The sequence below is a fragment of the Sceloporus occidentalis genome, unplaced genomic scaffold (genome assembly GCF_023333645.1).
Source record: "Sceloporus occidentalis isolate IW3139 unplaced genomic scaffold, rSceOcc1.0.p SCAF_2, whole genome shotgun sequence".
NCBI lineage: Eukaryota > Metazoa > Chordata > Lepidosauria > Squamata > Phrynosomatidae > Sceloporus > Sceloporus occidentalis.
In genome coordinates this window covers 254,570,410-254,591,012 of record NW_028316982.1, presented here as the reverse complement: position 1 = coordinate 254,591,012, position 20,603 = coordinate 254,570,410, and the positions used below count along the sequence as shown (strand labels likewise).

Sequence of the window (20,603 nt, the reverse complement as noted above, 5' to 3'; positions counted from 1 at the left end):
CATACATACATACATACACAGACACACAACTACTTTGTTTCATTTCATTTCTGTCATGAAAAGACCAGGCTGTCATTTCAGCGACAGCATCACATTTATGGAAATCCTTCCTCACAGAAGTTGGTTTTATGCTGTTCTAACCCTATGAAAACCCCATCAAATTCCTGAGGTTCCCATGAAAATTATTTATAAGCTAATTTTAACAAGTTCAGGGCAATACTAGGCGGAATCCCATGCCTAGAAATGCTAAAGCAAAAAGACACTCAGAAAGGGTGGGAGTTCCCAAAGAAGGAATTACAAAAACCACAATCACAAACAATTCCATGGAAGAAGAAAAATGGAAAACATCTAAAAAATCCAATGTGGCTGCACAGCAAACTCAAAGAGGAGGTGAAAAGAAAACATGAGCGTTTATAAAATATGTGTATGTAGCCTAAACTAGCACGAATAGTATAAAGAAAGATAAAGTTCAGAATGAGCTTACTGGTAAGGCAAGCAGGGCAGAACAAAGTTTTTTACCCAGACACATTCATGACAAGAGAATGACCAAGGAGACATGGGGCTGATGTTCAGTAACAAAGATAAAATGCTAACATATAATGAAAATACAGAACTATTAAATATCTATTTTGCTTCAATTTCCCTTGGACAAAGAACTGTGTGGTTCTATGCAGCAGCAGGCACCTTGGCAAGGGATGTAATTGCAAATAGGGATTGACAAGAAATTAACCAGGAATTACCTAACAAAATGAGTTCAAATCTACGGGGCCAGTCAAACAGCATCCCAGAGTACTGAAGGAACTTGCTGTAGTCCTCCATAGTTACCTGCCATTGTTTTTAGACGTTTCAGAGAATGGGTGAGGTGCCAGAGAACTGGATAGACATTGCATTTCTCTTCAAAAAAGGCCAATCGGCTTAACCTCAAAACCACAAAAAATATTAGAACAGATTATACAGGAATCTGTCTGCAAGTATCTTGATAATAATGCAGTGATCAACAGGAGCCAGTATGAGTTTGTCAAGAACAAATTCTCTCAAATAACCTTCTGTCCTTTAATGATAGGGCCACTAGTTTAGTAGATGGTGGACATGCTGCGGATGTCATTCATCTGGATTTCAGCAAAGCATTTAAGGTTTCACATAACATTTTGATTAGCAAACTGATTAAATGTGGAATAGATGGGAATACTGCCAATGGATCCATAATTGATTGGAAAACCATGCTCACAGAGTAGTCATCAATGGATGTACTATAGCTGCAGGTTTCTGGGATGGGACTGACACTTTTCAAAAATTTTGTTTATATTTTATAATTTACACTTGTGGAACTCTGCTTAAACAATTATGAATGGAACTATGTCCATTGCATAATAGCCAAAATAGTACAACCACCTGTGTAAGGGAATGTACACAGGTGTATGACACCAACAGCCTTCTAGCTCAGTCATTTTGTTTTCATTTGGTTACTGAGGAACGATGTCCTAAAGTTACACAATGGCCAGGGATGGTGTTCCATTGAAAACTTCTTTGTTGTGTTATTCTTAGGTTTCTGATAAGTTTTAGTTAGATAATTCTTAGTTTTATTTTGAAAGCAATGGACTTATTCTACACAAAATTTGCAGCAATTTCTAAATAGAAAATGCTATTTTTTAAAACATGGAAATATTATTTCCTGCACAGAAAAAGCTGTTTCCTGTGCAGAAAATGCTTCAATTGGGTACTCATTCAACAGGTGAGTGATTAGCAGATGGGTGATTTATATAGAAAACAGCATTTTCTGTTTCAAAAATAATATTTCTACACAAGACTAATATTTTCTATGCAGAAAATGCTGTTTCCTGTCTAGAAAAATGCTATTTGCCATGGAAAACAACTATGTGTAAATTTTGCACAGAACAAACCCCAAATTGCTAATAAGCTTCAAAAACTGTATGATTTTTTTAGGAGTTTCTTGCAGCAGGAAAAACATTGCTGAAATTACTCATTGCTTCTTTCAAGAAGAAACTTAATGAATAATTGCATCCCTTCTTAAAACACCTAGAAGTGCTATACCATTGCTAGGCACCAATACTGCTGCTAGCTTATCCACAATCCTTTTGGTACTCCAGTGTATTGGTCCATTTGCTGATGGAGTACAGCTAACTTTCACAAGTCAAGATAGCCCTCCTAGAATGCCTTTAGCTTCAAAAGTCCACCTACATGACAGGCATTGAGAAAATTAGCAGATCAGTAGGAAGTAGTTCCCCCTCTCTGTATGGCGATGGACAAGATTTTTCCCCCTTCCCTAGCTGCCACTGTGCCTTTTTTATTCCAGTAGGCACTGCTGGAATACTTGGTTATTCCAGCCAATGAGATCTTCTCCTCAGTCTGCAAGTAGTCTATTCCTTCAAAAATGATACACCCCTCTCAGTCCAATCCCCCAGATATACCGACAGAGGAACAAACATGCATTCAACCCCAACTAGACCCCTCTAACTCAATGGAAAATTGTTCTGTCAAAACTGACCATATTTCAACTGAGCCAATGTGTCTACACAAGTTGGGCCAGCATGGTGTAGTGGTTTGAGCACTGGACTATGACTTTGGAGACAAAGGTTTGAATCTAACTAAGTCATAGAAACCGATTTGGCAACCTTAGACAAGTCACACACTCTCAGCCTCAGGCAAAGGTAAAGCAAACCCCCTGTGAACAAATTTTGGCACAAAAACCCTGTGATAGGGTCACCATAAGGTAGAAACAACTTGAAGGTACACAACTACAACAGCCTGCAAGTTGGCTTGAGTCCCTATATTGGGAGAAAGGCAGAAAATAAGATAATTAATTAATGGCTCTAACTGTATTTCAGAGAGATTTGCTCAAGGACAATTGAACAGATGCCAACTCCTTCCCAGTTCTTCTATTGTTACGAGATGGATGGAGCTGGAAAAAAGAATAAGAAACCAACACAACCTTGCTTTTTGTCCAAGACACTTCGGTTCCAAGATCAAGCATTGTTGGTAGTAAATATTGCCTTTCCCTGTCCTGATCTCTGAGCAAAAATTAAACAGATGGGCCAGCACTTTCTGCAAGCCTACTGCACAACAACAAGCATCAATCTCCCCAAAGGATCAGAAATGCCATGACTTTGCAAAATTGTTATGTGGGCTGCTCAGAGATTGAAGAATCTTTATTTGCTTAACCACATGCCTTTTAAAGTGCAAATCTATACATGAGTACTCAGAAATAAGTTAGACTTACTGCCAGGTATGACATGAATAGTAGCCTTAACTGACTATTAGTTTTCTAGCAGATTAAGCAAATTTGCATATTACCAAATGTTGGGCTTAGAGTAAATTTATAACATATTGAAGGGCACATCAGATATTTTCTAATTACCAGAAGAATGTTTAAAGAGTGGGACTAAACCCTATCTCAGACACTGTTTGTTCCTTGCATTGTTGTGTTTTAAATATATTAAAAGTCTCCCTGCCACTTGTAGTAGCAGAAAGGCACTCTTTAGTTTGTGGTCCCCTATGGAAATAAGGCTAATTGGCCAAAACAGTAAAAAAAAAAAATACCACTGAGAAGTCAAAGGGCCAAACAGATATACCGTATATACTCGACTATAAGTCAACCTCATGTATAAGTCGAGGGCAAGTTTTGAGGCTAAAATTATGGATTTTGCTATGACCCATGCATAAGTCGAGGGTAAAACTTAGGGGCATATAGCAAAGGATCTAAACGATGAAACAAAGCGAAACAATGTCAAAGAACTTAGAAAATTCCAGAAGACACAACTCTTTGTGCTTACTCTTAAGACTGAATGGATGAGAGAGTATAGGGGGTCGGTGCTTCGCATGTTATACTCTTGCTTTTCGCCAGGAGATTTTTTTTTTCTTTTAAATAAGAGTTAAGATACAATACTTACATTGACCCATGGATAAGTCGAGTCAGTTTTCTTGGATCAATTGTTTGACCTACCAGTAAATTTCTAGACTTATACATGAGTATATACAGTAGTTTTTCCAACTAAATATGTAGCTCCTTCTTACTTCTCAGGGCTTCGACTAATCAAACAGCAAACAGTCCAGTTAATTAAGCTACCCACTTTCTATTCTCCAAATAATGTTATTGATGATGTGAATTGTCTTAGGATGCATCCACACTGCCAAAATTTAACAGCCAGTTGCCACTTTAATTGCTATGATTACATTTTACAGATTGGATTTGCAACTGGATGAGATGCCCTCCCCTGAACTACAGCACTAGGGCTCTCTGACAAACAATTTTTGAGTACAGTGCGCCCGCGTCATACGTGGGCGTGCTTTACACGGCTTTTAGCATACGCTGAAAGCCACGCAGGGAAAAGGGGCAGCGCATCCCATAGGGATGAATGGGGTGTGTGCCGCCGCATGCACAAGCCCCATTCATTTAAATGGGGTTCCTTGTGTAAAATAAGGGTGCACTGTACCTTGTGAATCTACAAATCCCATGGATGGAACCATGGCAAATAAAGCATTACAACTGTGTAATGTGGTTCTATGCTTAGTTTGTTTCTCAGTAAGGTACCAGAGTAGGCTAAAGAATTAGTTACTTCCATGACAATACTGAATTTTTAAACCATCATTTAGGTAGTCAGTATAATTTCATCTGTGTCACATCTAGCGAGTATGTAGATAAGAGATGAATGGATGGATGGATGGATGGATGGATGGAAAAAATAAACCTCTACTTACTCATTCAATATTAAATCTGGTGCAAAATAGAGCATCTGACCACTGACATGCTTATAAGACCTCCATCCCATGGCGAACACCATTAGGCTCATCCATGAATACTGGATAAGGGTTATCTGATCGTCGATATGTAAATTCCGGAATCCTGGAAACCAGACAACAGAAAGAGATTGAGAGATGATGTGGGATAAGAATTTACAACACTTTTGGATTAATATATATGGTGGGTGGGTTGGATTCATCTCTGTGCAGCTCTGTCTGCATGCATTCAGTAAGTAAGGTGTCCTTCACTCTACATAGTTGTACCACATGTGCTGCCTTTGCACTGTAGAAATAATGCTGTTTAACACCACTGTAACTGCCAAGGCTCAATGCTATGGAATCCTGAGATTTATAGTGTGTTGTGGAACCAGAGCTATCTGACAGAAAAGATTAAATATATCACAAAACTACAAATTCCAGAATTCCATAGCATTGAGCCATGGCAGTTAAAGCAGTCAAAGTGCGTTATTTCTGTAGCCTTTGATCCCACTTTAACTGACAAGGCTGCATCCTACAAAATCCAGAAACTAAATTGTAGTTTCATGCCATACTCAAAATTCTCTGCCAGAGATCTATTCAGGACTAATGTAGTTCAGCACCTCACCAAATTAGAGCCCTCGAGAAGAGAATTCTAAATGTTTCACACAACTGCAAATGCCAGGATTCCAGTAACAGATACATGGCAGATAAACCAGGATCAACTACACTGTTCTTATCTTTCTCTAACAGTTGTTGTACAGTGGTAAACTCTGAAGTGCAGGTGGTCATCTTAATACACCTGGTAGCGATTATCCTCAAGAGAGTCCAAACTACAGGCTGTAGTCTGTATATCTATATGCGTACACACACAAAGAGTATAAAACTATTCTATACCTTTATAGCAGCTTGATACCACTTGAACTATCATGACTCTATTCTATGGGATTCTGGAATTTGTGGTGTGTTCCATAAGGTCCCCCATGATATTTGGATTAGCAAACAGAATAAATATGGAATAGATGGAAACATCATCAGTTGGTTCCATAACTGGCTGGATCATCTTGGCCACCCTTATCAGGACACTTTCAGAGAAGCAAGGAAAAGTCTCTGGCATCGAGATAATGGTCCCCATTTCATTCTCATAAATGCAGTCTACAAATAAGGTTTGGAAAATTAATTTTGGACTATATTTCCCAGAATCCCCTAGCAACGCTGGCTACTAGAAGACATTGGTTGAGGGATTCTTAAACTGAGGTGTCCAGAACTGAACACAGTCTTGCAGGTGAAATCTGACTAAAGCAGAATAAAGTTGTTAAATCTGAGTCAACATAACCATAAATTGAAATCACTTGATAGAAATTAACAACATTATGTCTGGAGACTATACAGTAGTTCTGTACGGGCATCCCAAGACTCCACTTCTTTGTTTCTTTTTTCTTTTTTTACAGCACTGCATCTCACTATGGGCTCATATTAAGCTTGTGATTACTAGAGCATTTTCACACACCCTTCCAACTTATCTTCAAACTTAATGGGCTATTACACACAGATGATAAATTATTAACAAATGGGGGCAGTTTTCTCTCCAAGAAAAGTATTCCTCAAGTTGTCTTTTCACAACATGTAAATCAGTAATTAAATCTGCAAAATACACAGCTGTGGCATCAAATGTTACCCATCTTATATTTGTATATGTGGTTTTTTTTCTGTCCCAACAAGGGAGTTCTAAAATAAACAAAACACCAAGCTCTGTCTCCAGGACCCTTGCTTGTTTTGTCATCATCCTTTGGACACCCTCTGGTTTGTCCATCCTACCCTGTGGTGCTCAAAACAGGACACAGTTTTCCAGGTTAAGTCTGACCAGAGCAGACCACAACAACATAATTACCCTAATGAAATGATCTTATTACCTGGTAATGACTTGGACCACTTGACTACACAAAGGAGCTGCCTCTCACACAGCTGATTAAGGCTGGTCATCAAAGCACTTGGAGTTTCTGGTTGCGTGTTGTCATAGCCTGCGTAGACAACTTCTGGCTCGATGCCTTGTAAGACACTGATAAGTGGAGGGATAAACTGGATGTCTTGACTTGGAGAGAAAGAGAGCCTCTGTGCCAGCGCTTGGCTTTCATTCGGGAGAGTTGCTGGCTGCTGGAGTGCGACAACATCTAACGCTCTCAGAACTTTGACCTTGTTAAACTTCTTGAACTTCCGACCTGCAATCCAACAATACGATGACAGCTAAGAGAGACATATGCATAGAGCAAAAAAATGCCTTACACCATGTCAGACCTTTGGTCCATTGACTGGGAGCAACCTACCAGCAGCTCAGCCAGGAATCTCTCCTAGCCTTGCTTCAAGAAACTGAGGTTGACACTAGGGCCTTCTGGTTGAGATCCTATATGGTTGTGTGTAGTGTAACACTTGAATGTGGAACTGTGTTACAGTCTCCCTGTCACAAACTCCAGGGTTTACTATGTCATTTGGATAGCCCCCTCAATATCTCTTCCATGGCTGGTGGAAAGTGTGAGAAGCATCTGGTTTCTTCAGGGCATCTTCCACCAAGATCTCCTGGGGTCCTCCAGAGATCTTAGCACATGATGTCACCAGTCTGTACCTGGCTATGGGAACAATACAACGTATGGAAGATAGCCAGACACTTCACCAATCCTATCTATTCTCCACTGCTGTTGAACTGCTGTTGAGGGAGAATGCAATCAGAATTTGGGGGGAATTTGACTATTTGAGGGAGGAAGAGAATATCAAACCCTTCAACAATAAATAAAAGTACAAAGGCAAGCATCAGGTGGGATTGCATTTGCATATGTCATTAACAAGATGCCAGATTGTATGCAAATACCACCGAGATATGGACCTTCTGCTTGCAAACTCTACTGAGCTGTGCACACTCCCAGTGATACAGCACCTTGCTGGTTGAATGTGTGACTGAATAGTCTGTAACCTCCACTATTCTGCTATTGGTGGCTTGTGGCTTCCATGAAACTGAGTCAGTGGATCATCTGTGGATTTTAGTCTAAGCTTTAAAGGTTCTGCCTAAGCTGCTGAACTGATGAACAGGTGGGATTCAGCACTTTGGACAGGTCTTTGAAAGTTTGGACTGAAACCAGAAGTAGATTCACCACCCTAGGGAAACTGCCAGCCATCACTGCATACTGCTTCTTGGTGCTCACTGATGTCATCAAGTGGATGTCTTATTTCTTGGCTGCCTCCACTAAACTATTCCTCAACCCCTGCTGCTTAGTTCGTAGCCTAGCCAGGTCTCTGCCTTATGTAGTGTGGCATGGCACGTAGATGTGAAGGGACTGAGGCCTCTGACAAAGTTATTCTACGGCAAATTTTGCTTTTGCATAAAGATACGGTAATGCAGCATATCTATGGCAATGTGGCTTGAGCACTGGACTCTAGCTCTGGAGACCAGGGTTAGAATCCCTGCTCAGCCATGGAAACGCATAGATGACCTTGGGCAAGTCATATTCCTTCTGTCTCAGAGAAAGGCAATGGTAAAGCCCTTCTGAACAAATCTAGCTTTTGTATATTTTTACGTGGTTTTATATGGTTTTTAGATTATTTTAAGTGTTTTTATTGTAATGGTTTTTGATATGCTTTTTACCAGTGAGCTGCTTTGGGTCCCTTCGGAGAGAAAGACATCATACAAATAAATAAATAAATAAATAAATAAATAAATAAATAAATAAATAAATCTTGTTAAGAAAATCCTGTGATAGGTTTGCCTTAAGACTGCTATGTCAGGAAGGCACACCACCACAACGACCACAGCATGTCAATTAGTTTCTCCAAGGATATTTCAGTTTGAACAGTTTAAACAGAAGATCAAATAAAAAGAAACAGGAATACATACATTTAGCTAAACAACTCCTAGACATCTTCCCTACACCAGCCAATGCTTTCTCAATTCATCTTCTCTAGACTGTATCCAGACTCCATGCCCTTTTTTTCTTATTTTTTTGCAGCAGTGTTCGAATTTCATGTATGGCCCTCCCATTCTCATTTCTTCCTTCCTTGTTGCCAACTCTTCAAATCTGTTTGTTGTTTTGTGTGCTTGCAAATCATTTCTGACTTATACCGATCCTAAGATCATGTTCAGAGGTGTGCCACTGCCTTCCCCAAGGCTGAGAGCATGTGACTTGCCCAAGGTGAGTTTCATGGCCAAACGGGGAATTGAACGCTAGTTCTTAAGAGTTCTAATCCAATGTCCAAACCACTATGCCATGCTGGCTCCTCCTTCAAATCTCCCTTTGCTGTCATGACCATAGGCATCTAGTTGGCCATCATGGAAACCAAATGCTGGTCTGATCCAGCAGACCACTTCTAGGTATATTTCTGTTTCTCTCTATTGCCAAACTCCTGGGCTGAATTTTTGACTTTCCTGTAAATTCACTTCCCCTCTGACCTTATTTCACAGGCTATGTTTCTGACTTTCCTACTTAAATGCTAAATTCCTGGGATGATGTTTTAACCTTCCATGAACTTGAACTGTTCCCCCTCCCTGTCCGAAGAGCCTCTAAAGCAAAAACCATTTCACAATTGTCCAGCAGTCCAACACAAAATGGCTGAAGAACATTTCTTTCCTTCCTATTCCTCAGTGTCAAAGGCAAAAAACATGCCCTGAAATAATTGGAAAGGCTAACCATTTCCAAGTTCTGCAGTATGCAACAGTTGGGATGCGTCAGCCTCACTAGCGCTGCTAGAGGATGGGGTGACAACAAGATGATTTATAAAGTGTCTCAGTTATAATTGTCTGCAAAATTAAACATAGATAATTCTAGATTTATATTTATTTCTCCCTCCCCCTTTCCTGTAAAGAGTTTGGAAGAAAGTTGGAAGTGAAGATACCAAGTTGCACCATGCAATTTATCCTAAGTGGACAAGCTTCTCCGAATGCCTCAGTGTATGAGCAGGTGAAAAAAATGTTTGACAGTTTATTATTTCCTGACAGAAATATCATGATTCTGCCTTCAAGGTCACTGTGCCCTGTAGTTTTCTAAACCAGAGTGCTCTACTGCACTTCAGAAGGAGTTTACACAGCCTTAAGAGAAGAAAGAAGAGGCGATAAATCAAGATTTCAATGAAGAATTTGAAGCAACATCTGCTGATAAATCTAACTACAAAACTTTTCAAGCACCCTCTTGCTCTAGGATGTGACATTGCTAGGACAGCTGTAGGCTGTGTGAAAGGGAAACATGAAAGAGCTTCTTGCAGAGTAGATTACAAAAGGAGCACTGGAGACAACCCAGCAGATGTTAAAAAATTTCTAAGGCATGCTGACAATGATTTTAAAGAAAACTAAATATGTGATGACATCATTCCCAGGTAAAACCAACAGCACTGATAAGTGCTTTACATTGTCTTAATTGTAACTTGTCTGGATTTTAAAAAATTATTTTTGCAAATAAAGGGAAAAAATGGAGGGAAATAAATAATTGCCGTAGACAAAACAACAATCCTAAAATATAACATTTCAGTCCAACCACAGACTTTGTATGAGCAATTGCATGCATACCTATATAGTACATTATTAATTATTCTATGCATGTCTTCTTAGAAAATGGGGACAGATGTAAAGATTGTTCAGTGTTACACTCCTATAAAGAAGGCTGACATTCTGCTCTTTAGGTGAATGAGGTAAAGTGACAGAGTGGATTCAATTTCATTTCTAGCTTCCTTCCATTAAAACTACGGATAAGCATGTTTGGGGATTTAATAAGGTACTATGAAATCACAGTTCTATATAATATATCTCAACCAGGGAGCTTTTGGACTAGAGGAAGAAAAGCTTAAGTTGGAAAATGTATTTTTCAACTCGGCAAGAGCCAGGATTCATTTGCAGTATGGGCAGGGGTGTCCCTAGTAAGGTGTGGAGTGTGCACCATGGCTCCCCAAACATCTGCCTTTTGACAGAAATGGGCTATGGCATTTACCTGCATCCCTTTAAAATGCTGGAGCTTGAGGAGATGGGGTGAGTGGGGTGAGACTCAGTGGGAGGAGAAAGGAGATATCTCAGGGTTTTTTTTTAAATAAAAGTTTAAAGTTAAAAAATAAAATTAATTTTAATAAAAATATTATTCATAAATCTTCTTTAAGAAGATCACATCTTACCAAATTTTCACTTTAACAACATGAAACTAGGTACATGCAAATACATTTAGGCTGTGCATATGATATAGTAATTAAAAGATATCATTTTAACACCATGAGTTACTGCATCAGGTGATGTCAACCCTAGTGACACTATTGTTTATAGAAACAACTTCCAAGGTCCCCCGGATACCAAAAACTGTGGGTGCTCATTATATGTAATGGTTCAGTAAAATGGTGTCCCTTATATAAAATGGCAATATCAGAGTTTGCTTTTAGGGTTAAAATATTTTCAAGCTTTGGATGGTTGAATCTGTGAATGTAGAATTTTTGAATACAGAGGGCCAACTGTACCTCCTAACATCTGCAACTGTCATGTGAAAATGACCTGATTAAAATATACCAGCATATTATGGGTGGTCCATGCAGCCTGGTAGCAATAGGAAAACAATTCTGGAGGACTACAGAGGCACATTTCAAAAAGAATGAATAAGAAGCAAGCAAGCTCCAAGTGAGTTAGGCCTTTTCCTGGTGACACAATTCATCTGAGGAAGTAGACTCAAGTCAACAAAAGCTCATGTTACCAGCTTTTTTCTTTTAGTAAGTCTCAAAAGTGCTGCAAGAGCCTTTTGCATAATTAGGCCTGCTATTCTCACACAGTTAACCTTGGCTATCTTACAGGATGCTTCTTTCCAGGCTCACTTAAGCCAGGCATCTCTCCAGGTCCAAGAATATATCTTGCTCAGGTTCATTAAATATGCACCTGAGGTTTCATAACATGTGTAAGACACACATACTATAACTGAGTCACGGTTCATTCTGCAGACAGCATACATAGCTAGAAAAAGACTATAAATGCATATTCTTCCATAGTTGAGATGAGATAAAGTACTTTATACATCTAATATCCTTGATCTAGAGCTCCATGTACACTCAGGTCAGCATAATAAACTTCTATATAAATTGCACATAAATAAATAATAAAATAATTTTTTTATTTTTATACCGCCCTTCTATAAACCAAGGCGGTGTACAACATACATAAAATACATGGCATATCATATACATCTACAAAACACATATACCATATAACTAAAAACACAGTCCATTAAACCATTCCAGCCAGCTGCCACTGCTGACGTGGGGGGGGGGGGGAGGATTAATCGGGGCTTGTATCAGGGAACGCTTGCTTAAATAAAAAGGTCTTCAGCCCCTTTCTAAACTGGGCCAGGGAGGTGGCCGAGCGGAGCTCAATGGGCAGAGAATTCCAGAGGGTAGGGGCTGAGATGGAGAACGTCCTCTTAGAGGTAGAGGTTAGTCTGGCCCCTGGAACCCTCAATAGCTGCTGCCTTGATGTTCTGCAAGTGCGGGGCGGATTGTATGGGGAGAGGCGGTCCTCCAGATATCCTGGGCCCAAGCCATTTAGGGCTTTATAGGTAATAACCAACACCTTGTATTGCGCCCGGAAGCGAATAGGCAGCCAGTGCAGATCTTTAAGCACTGGTGTTATATGGCTGGCTCTGGATATGCCAGTAACCAGTCTGGCTGCCATATTCTGTACTATTTGTAGCTTCCGGGTATGGTACAAGGGTTGCCCCATGTAGAGCGCATTGCAGAAATCCAAGCGAGAGGTTACCAGAGCATGTACTACCGTTTCAAGGTCCCTCTGGCCCAGGTAGGGACGCAGCTGGCGTATCAGCTGAGGCTGGTAACAGGTGCTCCTGACCGTCGCATCCACCTGTGATGTAAGGTGGAGCGACGAGTCAAGGAGCACCCCCAGACTGCGTACCGAGTCCTTCACAGGAAGCGTGATCCCATTCAGGACAGGTGGAACCACCGCCATCCCCGGGCCAGGAGAACCTATCACGAGTACCTCCGTTTTCTCTGGATTCAGACTGAGTCGGTTTTCCCTCATCCAGCCCATTACCGACTCCAGACAGGCCATGAGAGGAGAGATGCCATCCCCAGTCACTGCATCAGTCGGAGACATAGAGAAGACTATCTGGGTGTCATCAGCGTACTGATAACCCCGCGCCCCATGTCTCCGGATGATCTCTCCCAGCGGTTTCATGTAAATGTTGAAAAGCATGGGAGACAAGATGGCTCCTTGAGGGACCCCAGATGTAAGGGCCCTCTTATCAGAGCACACGTCTCCCAGCTGCACCATCTGGAACCTCCCAGAGAGGTAGGATCGGAACCACTAGAGCGCAGTGCCCCCGATTCCCACCTCTGCTAGGTGCTCCAGAAGGATACCATGGTCAATGGTATCGAAAGCCGCTGAGATGTCCAAGAGCACCAACAGGGACACGCTTCCCCACATGAATTGGGGTGTATTCACAAATTCTAATTCATTAGGAGAGGTATGAACAGAGAAAGTGGGTTTGTAACACACTACCTGTATTAATACTTGTGTTTTCATCATAGTTTGACATATAACACTGATGGCGAACCTTTTTAGGTGGGGCTTTCCCCCGCGCCCTTTCCTGGCCTCCAGCTGTCTCTGAGAGACAGCTGGAAGTCGGGGGAAATTGGGGGAGGGGTGACAAGCGCATGCCTGCTCCTCCTGCCCTTCCCTTGGCCTCCAGCTGTCTCTCAGAGACAGCTGGGGACCAGTAAGGGCCTGTGGGGGGCAGGAGCAAAGGGTCCGCAGGCCGTGCTCCTCTCCTCAGGGCTTCGCCAGGCTGGAGGTGTCCTCCAAAGGACACCTCCAGCTGGGCAAAGCCCCGCGGGCAGGAGGAGGAGGAAGCTGGCGGCCTCTGCTCCTTTCCTCGGGGCTTCGCCAGGCCAGAGGTGTCCTCCGAAGGCAAAGAGGCCCGTTCCGCCTTCTCCCTCACCCCGTGCCTGGCGAAATGGCATCGCGTGCCACATGCCATATGTTTGCCATCACGGACATATAACAAAAGAATTCTCCAAATGGTCCACTGTATTATTTGTTATTGTTTCCCACCTTCATCCATAAGAAGAGGCAGGTAAACAACAACAATAATAACCGAAGAGATTCACTGAAATCCAAGAAAACTAAAATCAGCCTTAAAGCTTCTAATAGATCCCCTGCTTCCCCACTTTCCTATTTATTCCTTACAAACAGGATTCCTTTCCTTTAATTTCAAAAAGATGCAAGTGAACCTTCCCTTTCAGATGAAGAGACTGGGAAATCCCTCACAAGAATGGAAAGTTGTATGTGAATCAGAGATTAGAAAAGTTACTTGTCTGCACTATAGTTCCCAGACAACATAGTAATGTGAACTGTGGGAGTTGTAGACCAAAAGGTAATGATTCCATGTTTTGGTGTGCATGCACAAGATTGGCATGCTCCATAATGAACAGCTGGACTGGGTAAAAGAGTGTGGAATCCAAGGTTCTCCTTCTGTTTTGCAAACCTTTGACGCTATCTCAAGCGTCACAGGGCCCAGAATAATAAATAAAATGAAATAAACTAAATATAATGTGCAATTATGACCTGATCAGTTTTGTAGGGGTGAAAAGAGTTCACCTCATTTGGGACTTTGATCACTCATGAAACTGCAAGTGACCTCATGGGCAAAGGCATTGTCTGGGATCAGTAGCAGAACAATTGCCTTGACAATCCTTTGGACTGTACACTTGGAAAAATGATGACAGGACTGGCCTGGTGCCAATGAACAAGAAAGGAGTGCAGGAATGCACCATTTACAAGCAAAGAATGCTTAATTACAGTGCTGCAAATGTAAATGAGAGCAGAAATGCCCCATTAAACAAAGAAACTCCACAAACACTTAATGTCATTGTTTGGGGTTGATTTTTGTAAAAGGCTTCAGGCAAGTTCAGGACTTTTTGAGAGTTGTTTGGGAAAACAAGTTCAGCACTTCCCTTAAAGTTTTTTTTTTTTGGGGGGGGAGGTGTTTGCAGAAATATTGGACAAGGGGTTGTGTGGTTGCTGTGTGCTTTCAAGTCATTTCTGACTTATGGTGATCCCATGACCTCTGGTGTTCTTATCATGTTTTCTGTTCCATGCAAGATTTGTTTCTTCGCAAGAAGGGGTTTGCCATTGTCTCTTGAACCCTAGTCTCCCAAACCCCTAGTCCAAAACTCAAACCATGTGGGCTCTCATGGTGTGATAATGGGCTTTCCGTTATCTCTTTTATCTGGGCAAGATATCTGAGGGGTACAGTCTTTCTTCCAGGTCAACAAAGGGTTAATGATGCAATAGTTTTAAGTTACATTTATTGGGTTATCACAGAGAAGCAACAGAGATCACAAGAGACAATTGCCCAATGAAGTTGACCAGCTTGGAGAGAAGTGTAGAAACTTCCAGATGCTTACAAGTGAGGGCTTAAACAAACCAGGGTGCTACAAAGCAAAGAGACTGATTGACTTTGAGACTGATGGAGAGGTGAGGGGTGATGGAGATGCTTCCTGTCTCACCTTCCCTAGAGAAGTTTGGTTGCAGGCTGGACAAAAAGGTCCAGACTCCTAGCTTCCCATGAACATCCAGAATCCAGAATACCCTCTGCCTTGTGAATGGAACAGGAATGTTCAGCTAATGTTGTTAGGCCTTGTGTTTATTCTAACCTCAACTGAATAGGACTTAGGCTGCTTTTGAGTAACACTGAAAGGAAAGATAGACAATACCCTTTTGTTGATGTAAGATTGCTTGCTCAGAATAAGATCTTTTAAAGCTCTCTTCTTTTCCAAGCTCTCTTCATGTACCTTTGTTTTGGGTGTGTGCATGTATGCACATAGGATTCTCATTTCCCGCAGAAGGTGGAGGGAAAGTCTCTGCAGAGTCAGAGATGGAAAAACTGTGAGTTAAATCATTCAATAACTTTGACTAGGTTGCTGAGTCACATAGTGTTGGTAGCCAGACAGACTTTTTTTTTTTTTTTTTTTTTGGGGGGGGGGTCCATTCTCCTACTCAAGAGCAGGAGACAAGGCCAGATTCTATTATATATGGCATGGTGACCAAAACAAAATTTGTGGCTCACCTCTCCCTGAATTGGCAGTTTTATCCATGATTTTGTGCCACAGCTTGTGAAACAAGGTTCCCAGATTGCAAACTGGAGAGGGCTCCTGTGCCTTTAATGGTTGCAAAGAAAAGGAAATTTCAGCACATGTTCCAAGTAACAAGCAATATTTGCTAAAATGCCTTCTTCTATATAGCCATTATAGATACAGAGTCATCTCCAGTTTTCAATCTTGGAACCCTATTCTGAAATGCAATATGAGACCTTAGACAACCCCTTGGTAACCTCTCCAACTCCATTCCTCAGAAAAGACATTTCTATGCAATGCAAAAATAAGCCCTAGCTCCTTCCATCTTGGAGTTGGCAGCAAATCAGAGGTGTGCCAGGCACTCAGAACTTTTGGTGGAAAGAATAATCATTCAGATTTGTTTTCTGGCACAATAATTGATTTTCCAACTCTCTGGAAACCCCTGCAGAGAAGAATAGTCCAATGGCAAGATTCCTCACATTTTGTAAAGTGTCTTGGGGAATTATGCTACACAAAAAACATGTGTGGTTTTCCCCCCCCTGCACAAAGAACAAAAACTTCCTGCACATGAACACTTAATTTGCACAAAGAACGTATTTTTGTGCAGAAAAAAACATGTATTTCTGCATAGGATAATTCCCCGAGAGAACCCCCCCCCCTTCAGAATTGTGGAGAAAAATTTGTTTTCTCCTGGGGGGAGGGCTACTCATCCTTGCACATGAAGATAAAGGCAGCAGATTTACATTCCTGTTAAGGACACCCAAGAAGGGTAGTATCAAGCCAATGTGCCCTCCTCTGACCTCTTAAGTTTTGTCCTGGGAAGGGAATCAGAGGTGTGTAGGGAAATCATTCTTCACTAAAGTTCTTGAAAGCCATACAGTTTTGGAAGGTGATTCACAATTCAGGAATTAGTCTGTTCTAAATTTGCACATGATTGTTTTGCACAGATTAACAACATTTTTGTGTGTGTGCAGGAAGCAGTATTTCTTTATGGAAAAAATCTCAACAGAAAGATACTAATTTCTGTGCAGAAAATGCTTCCCCCCAAGCCAATCAAGCATGTGCAAATTTTATACTGAAGAAAATCCCAGTCACAGCATTTTTGTACTGAAATTAGTATTTCTGCATTGAAATTTTATTTTCCACACAAAAATGCAGTTTCATGTACACAAAATGCTGTTTTCTGTGTAAAACAACCACTTGAAATTTTTGCACAGACTAAGGAGTTTATCGCATTCACTTTTCAGCCTGGGAATTGGGCTGGAACTGGGGTAAATGGGTTTTATTTCACATGAAATTGCTGCTGCTCTGACACCTGACCATCACCCATCCCTGATCTGTGCTCTGCCAGCCAATTTTGGTAGTATGGAAAGCTTCCATACTACCAAAATTGCCAGGAGAAGCGCAGCAGGGGTGATGGTTGGGGGCAGCACGGCAGCAATTTTTTGTCCGATAAAACCCGGTTCTCCCCCGTTCTGGCCTGATCCCATCCTGTGCCTGGATCAGGCTGAAATGTGTGTGCTCCTAAGTCTGAACTACAAAGAGTCTCTTCAGTTCAGGAGTCATCTCATCACCTTTTCTCAATATTCAAAACATGTTTTTTGACCTTTTTTGGAATGTTTACAAATACAGTACTCTTTTATTTCTAGGGCTGTGTAAGTTTGCACCAACACAGCACCTGACAATTTCTGTGAGCTCAGGATGCCTCACCTATCTCCCTGTAACTCAGAGGTGGACAAATGTAGCAGGAATAGAGGAAACTTCTCTGCCAACAAGAATAGGAAAAGGCTACTTACTTCAGAAGTCCTTACTCCAGTTCATGAAGAGTGACAGCAACAGCAAGAGAGAGGGGGCAAAACTAGCAGGTTCATCCCTGTTACATCCACCTGCTAAAACCCACAAGTTGAACACCTGAATAGATTTTCCCTTGCTTTTCAATTAGGGCTGGCACAAGGCATTCTGCTGCCTGAGGCCAAGAAGCCAGTGCTAACCAACTCTAACTCACCTAAATCAAAGTTACAGCCAAAATCAATCACACTATTTTGGTATGTGACAGGACAAATCCCAAAAGCAACTCTCCCTACACCAATCAACAAATATATCTCATAATGAATTAAATTATTTACAATTTCCTACCCTTTCATACCACCCAGCACTGTCTACTTGAAGCAGCCGCCTCACTCTTTTAGGGCCAGCCTGGAGAAGCCAATCTCTCATAGGGCCAACGTGGATAACCTGGGACTAGCCCTGCTTGTAAACTCAGCAGAAGTGGAATGAAACCACCCAACTGCTAAAAGCAACACCAGGAAGTTCACTTTCTAATTTTATTACACCATTAGTTTGTAGAAATTAGAACATCAAAAAAGTCACAGAGCCTGGCAGGTGCCACAAAGGAGATGTCAATGATGCCCGCATTAGTGACCACTATCACAATGCTGGGGAGCCTTTCAAATTTAATTTGCATCAAGCCCACAGCCCTAGCAATTACAGTATGACTCTTGTAGCCACAGCACCAGTAACTGGATTAATTTAACTCCAGTGTGATTCTATGGTCAACCTCCACCATAAATGTAAGAGTTGCCATTATTCATGATTTTCATTATCTGTGGTAAGTCTGGGAATGTATCCCACACAGATACGGAGAGATATACTGTATAACAAATACAATACAAGCAGTCATGGCCAACATAAAAGCTTACTAAGACCAATACTAATACTAACCTTAGAGCTAGTGCATCTGTGCACTTTTTAAGGGAATAATCTTTTGGAACAATTTTTCAGCACAGTAATGGAGCCAATGATAATGCTATACTACATTAGTGAAGAATAATTTGAAATGTTGAAATTATTATTTTTTAAAATATGATTCCTTAGAATCAGGAAGGTTTTCATCTCCCCCATGTTATGAGAAAGTACAAGTTTTCTTTCAGGGCACTGAGCTTGGGTCAGTTCTTAGAGCCATCTGTATTTCTGAACTATTTCTGCCCCACATTCCTGACCTCCACTTCTGGGTTTACATTGTTCTCACTCTTCTTTGCAGCATTTCTATGATGCACATTGGTAATTAAGCTATGACAGTTAGTGTGATTAGTGGGTTTTGTGCTGGACTAAGAAAGACTAGGGTTCAAATCCCTGTTCAGCCATGAAAACTCACTGGGACTACAGCCACGCTATAAAATAATCCAGTTTGACATCACTTTTAACTATCATATCTCAATGCTATGAAATCCTGGAAAATGGAGTTTGTTGTGGCACCAGAGCTCGTTGACAGAGAAAGCTAAATGTCTTACAAAACTACAGTTCTCAGAATGCCATAGTATTGAGCCATGGCAGTTAAAGTGGTGTCAAATGGGACTATTTCAGCAGTGTGGATACAGCCTGAGTGAACTTAGGGAAGTCTCATTCTTTCAGCTTCAGACGAAGGCAATGACAAACCCCATCTGAACAAATCAAGCAAAGAAAACCCAGTGATATGTTGACGTTAGGGTTGCATTTAGTCAGAAACAGGCAGACAACCACAACCACAACCATTATGATAGCTAAGTCATAACATCATCATCATCATCATCATCATCATCATCATCATCATCATCATCATCTAGTTTATTTATACCTCCCCCGCCTCTCCCATGGATTGAGGTGGGATTACAACCTTAAAAGACTCTTAGTACAATTTACAATCAATACAACAATAAAATATTAACACTGAATTTACCAAGAATTCCTATTAGTTCTCTAAAAATTACAATTCGTCCATTAACCAACAATCAATCAAGGAAGAGCAGTTGTCATAACCTTTTTTATATGGAATTCAGTGGATAAGCCCGCCGGAAGAGATCCGTTTTGAGTGCCTTCTTAAAGGCGTCTAAGGTAGTAATGAGACGGGTCTCTTCTGGTAGGTCATTCCATAATCTTGGGGCCGTGGCAGTGAAGTTGTCATTAACTTGGTATTATAATATTCTAGTAAAAACTTCCCAGATGTTCTGAGAGTGCGGGGCGGATTATGTAGGGAGAAGCGCTCCCGCAAGTAACTTGGGCCCGAGCCATGTAGGGCTTTAAAGGTAATAACCAACACCTTGTATTGCACCCGGAAGCTAATTGGCAGCCAGTGAAGAGATTTCAGTATTGTGTTATATGGTCAAACCTAGATGTTCCGGTGACCAATCTGGCTGCTGCATTTTGAACTAATTGTAGCTTCTGAATTTGGTACAAGGGTAGCCCCAAGTAGAGCGCATTGCAGAAATCTAACCGAGAGATTACCAGTGCAAGTACTACTGCTTCAAGGTCCTTTCGGTCCAGGTAGGGACGCAGTTGGCGTATTAACCGAAGCTGATACCAAGCACTTTTGGCCGTTGCATCTATTTGGGATGTCAATTGTAAGGACAGATCCAGGAATACTCCCAAACTGCGAACCTCATCCTTTAGGGGAAGTGTGACCCCATCCAGGACTGGGTGACTAAACTCCATCCCTGGACTTGGGGTACCTATCATGAGTACCTCTGTTTTCTCTGGTTTCAGTCTGAGTTTGTTTTCCCTCATCCAGCCCATTACCGATCCAAGACAGGTATCCAGAGAAGAGATGCCATCCCTAGTCACTGCAATAGTCGGGGACATAGAGAAATAAATTTGGGTGTCAGCGTACTGATGACACCGCCCCCCATGTCTCCGGATTATCTCTCCCAACGGCTTCATGTAAATGTTGAAAAGCAAGGGGGACAGAATGGCGCCCTGAGGGACGCCAGATGTCAGCTCTCTCTTAGAAGAGCAGCTGTCCCCCA

At 41.4% G+C, this 20,603-nt stretch overlaps 1 protein-coding gene across 3 annotated transcripts in view; it reads right to left on the bottom strand.

Moving 5' to 3' along the window:
- The window catches only part of PGR (progesterone receptor), a 106,784-nt gene that overhangs the window by 13,406 nt on the left and 72,775 nt on the right, over positions 1–20,603 (bottom strand). For 2 of the 3 annotated variants that reach the window (XM_089512777.1, XM_089512778.1), the window contains exons 4-5: positions 6,648–6,953; positions 4,717–4,861 (exon numbers count right to left, since the gene is read on the bottom strand). In XM_089512777.1, the coding sequence (XP_089368903.1) occupies positions 4,717–4,861; positions 6,648–6,953 (451 nt within the window). The remainder of the gene's footprint in view (positions 1–4,716; positions 4,862–6,647; positions 6,954–20,603) is intronic. The other variant, XM_089512779.1, reaches the window with a different exon arrangement.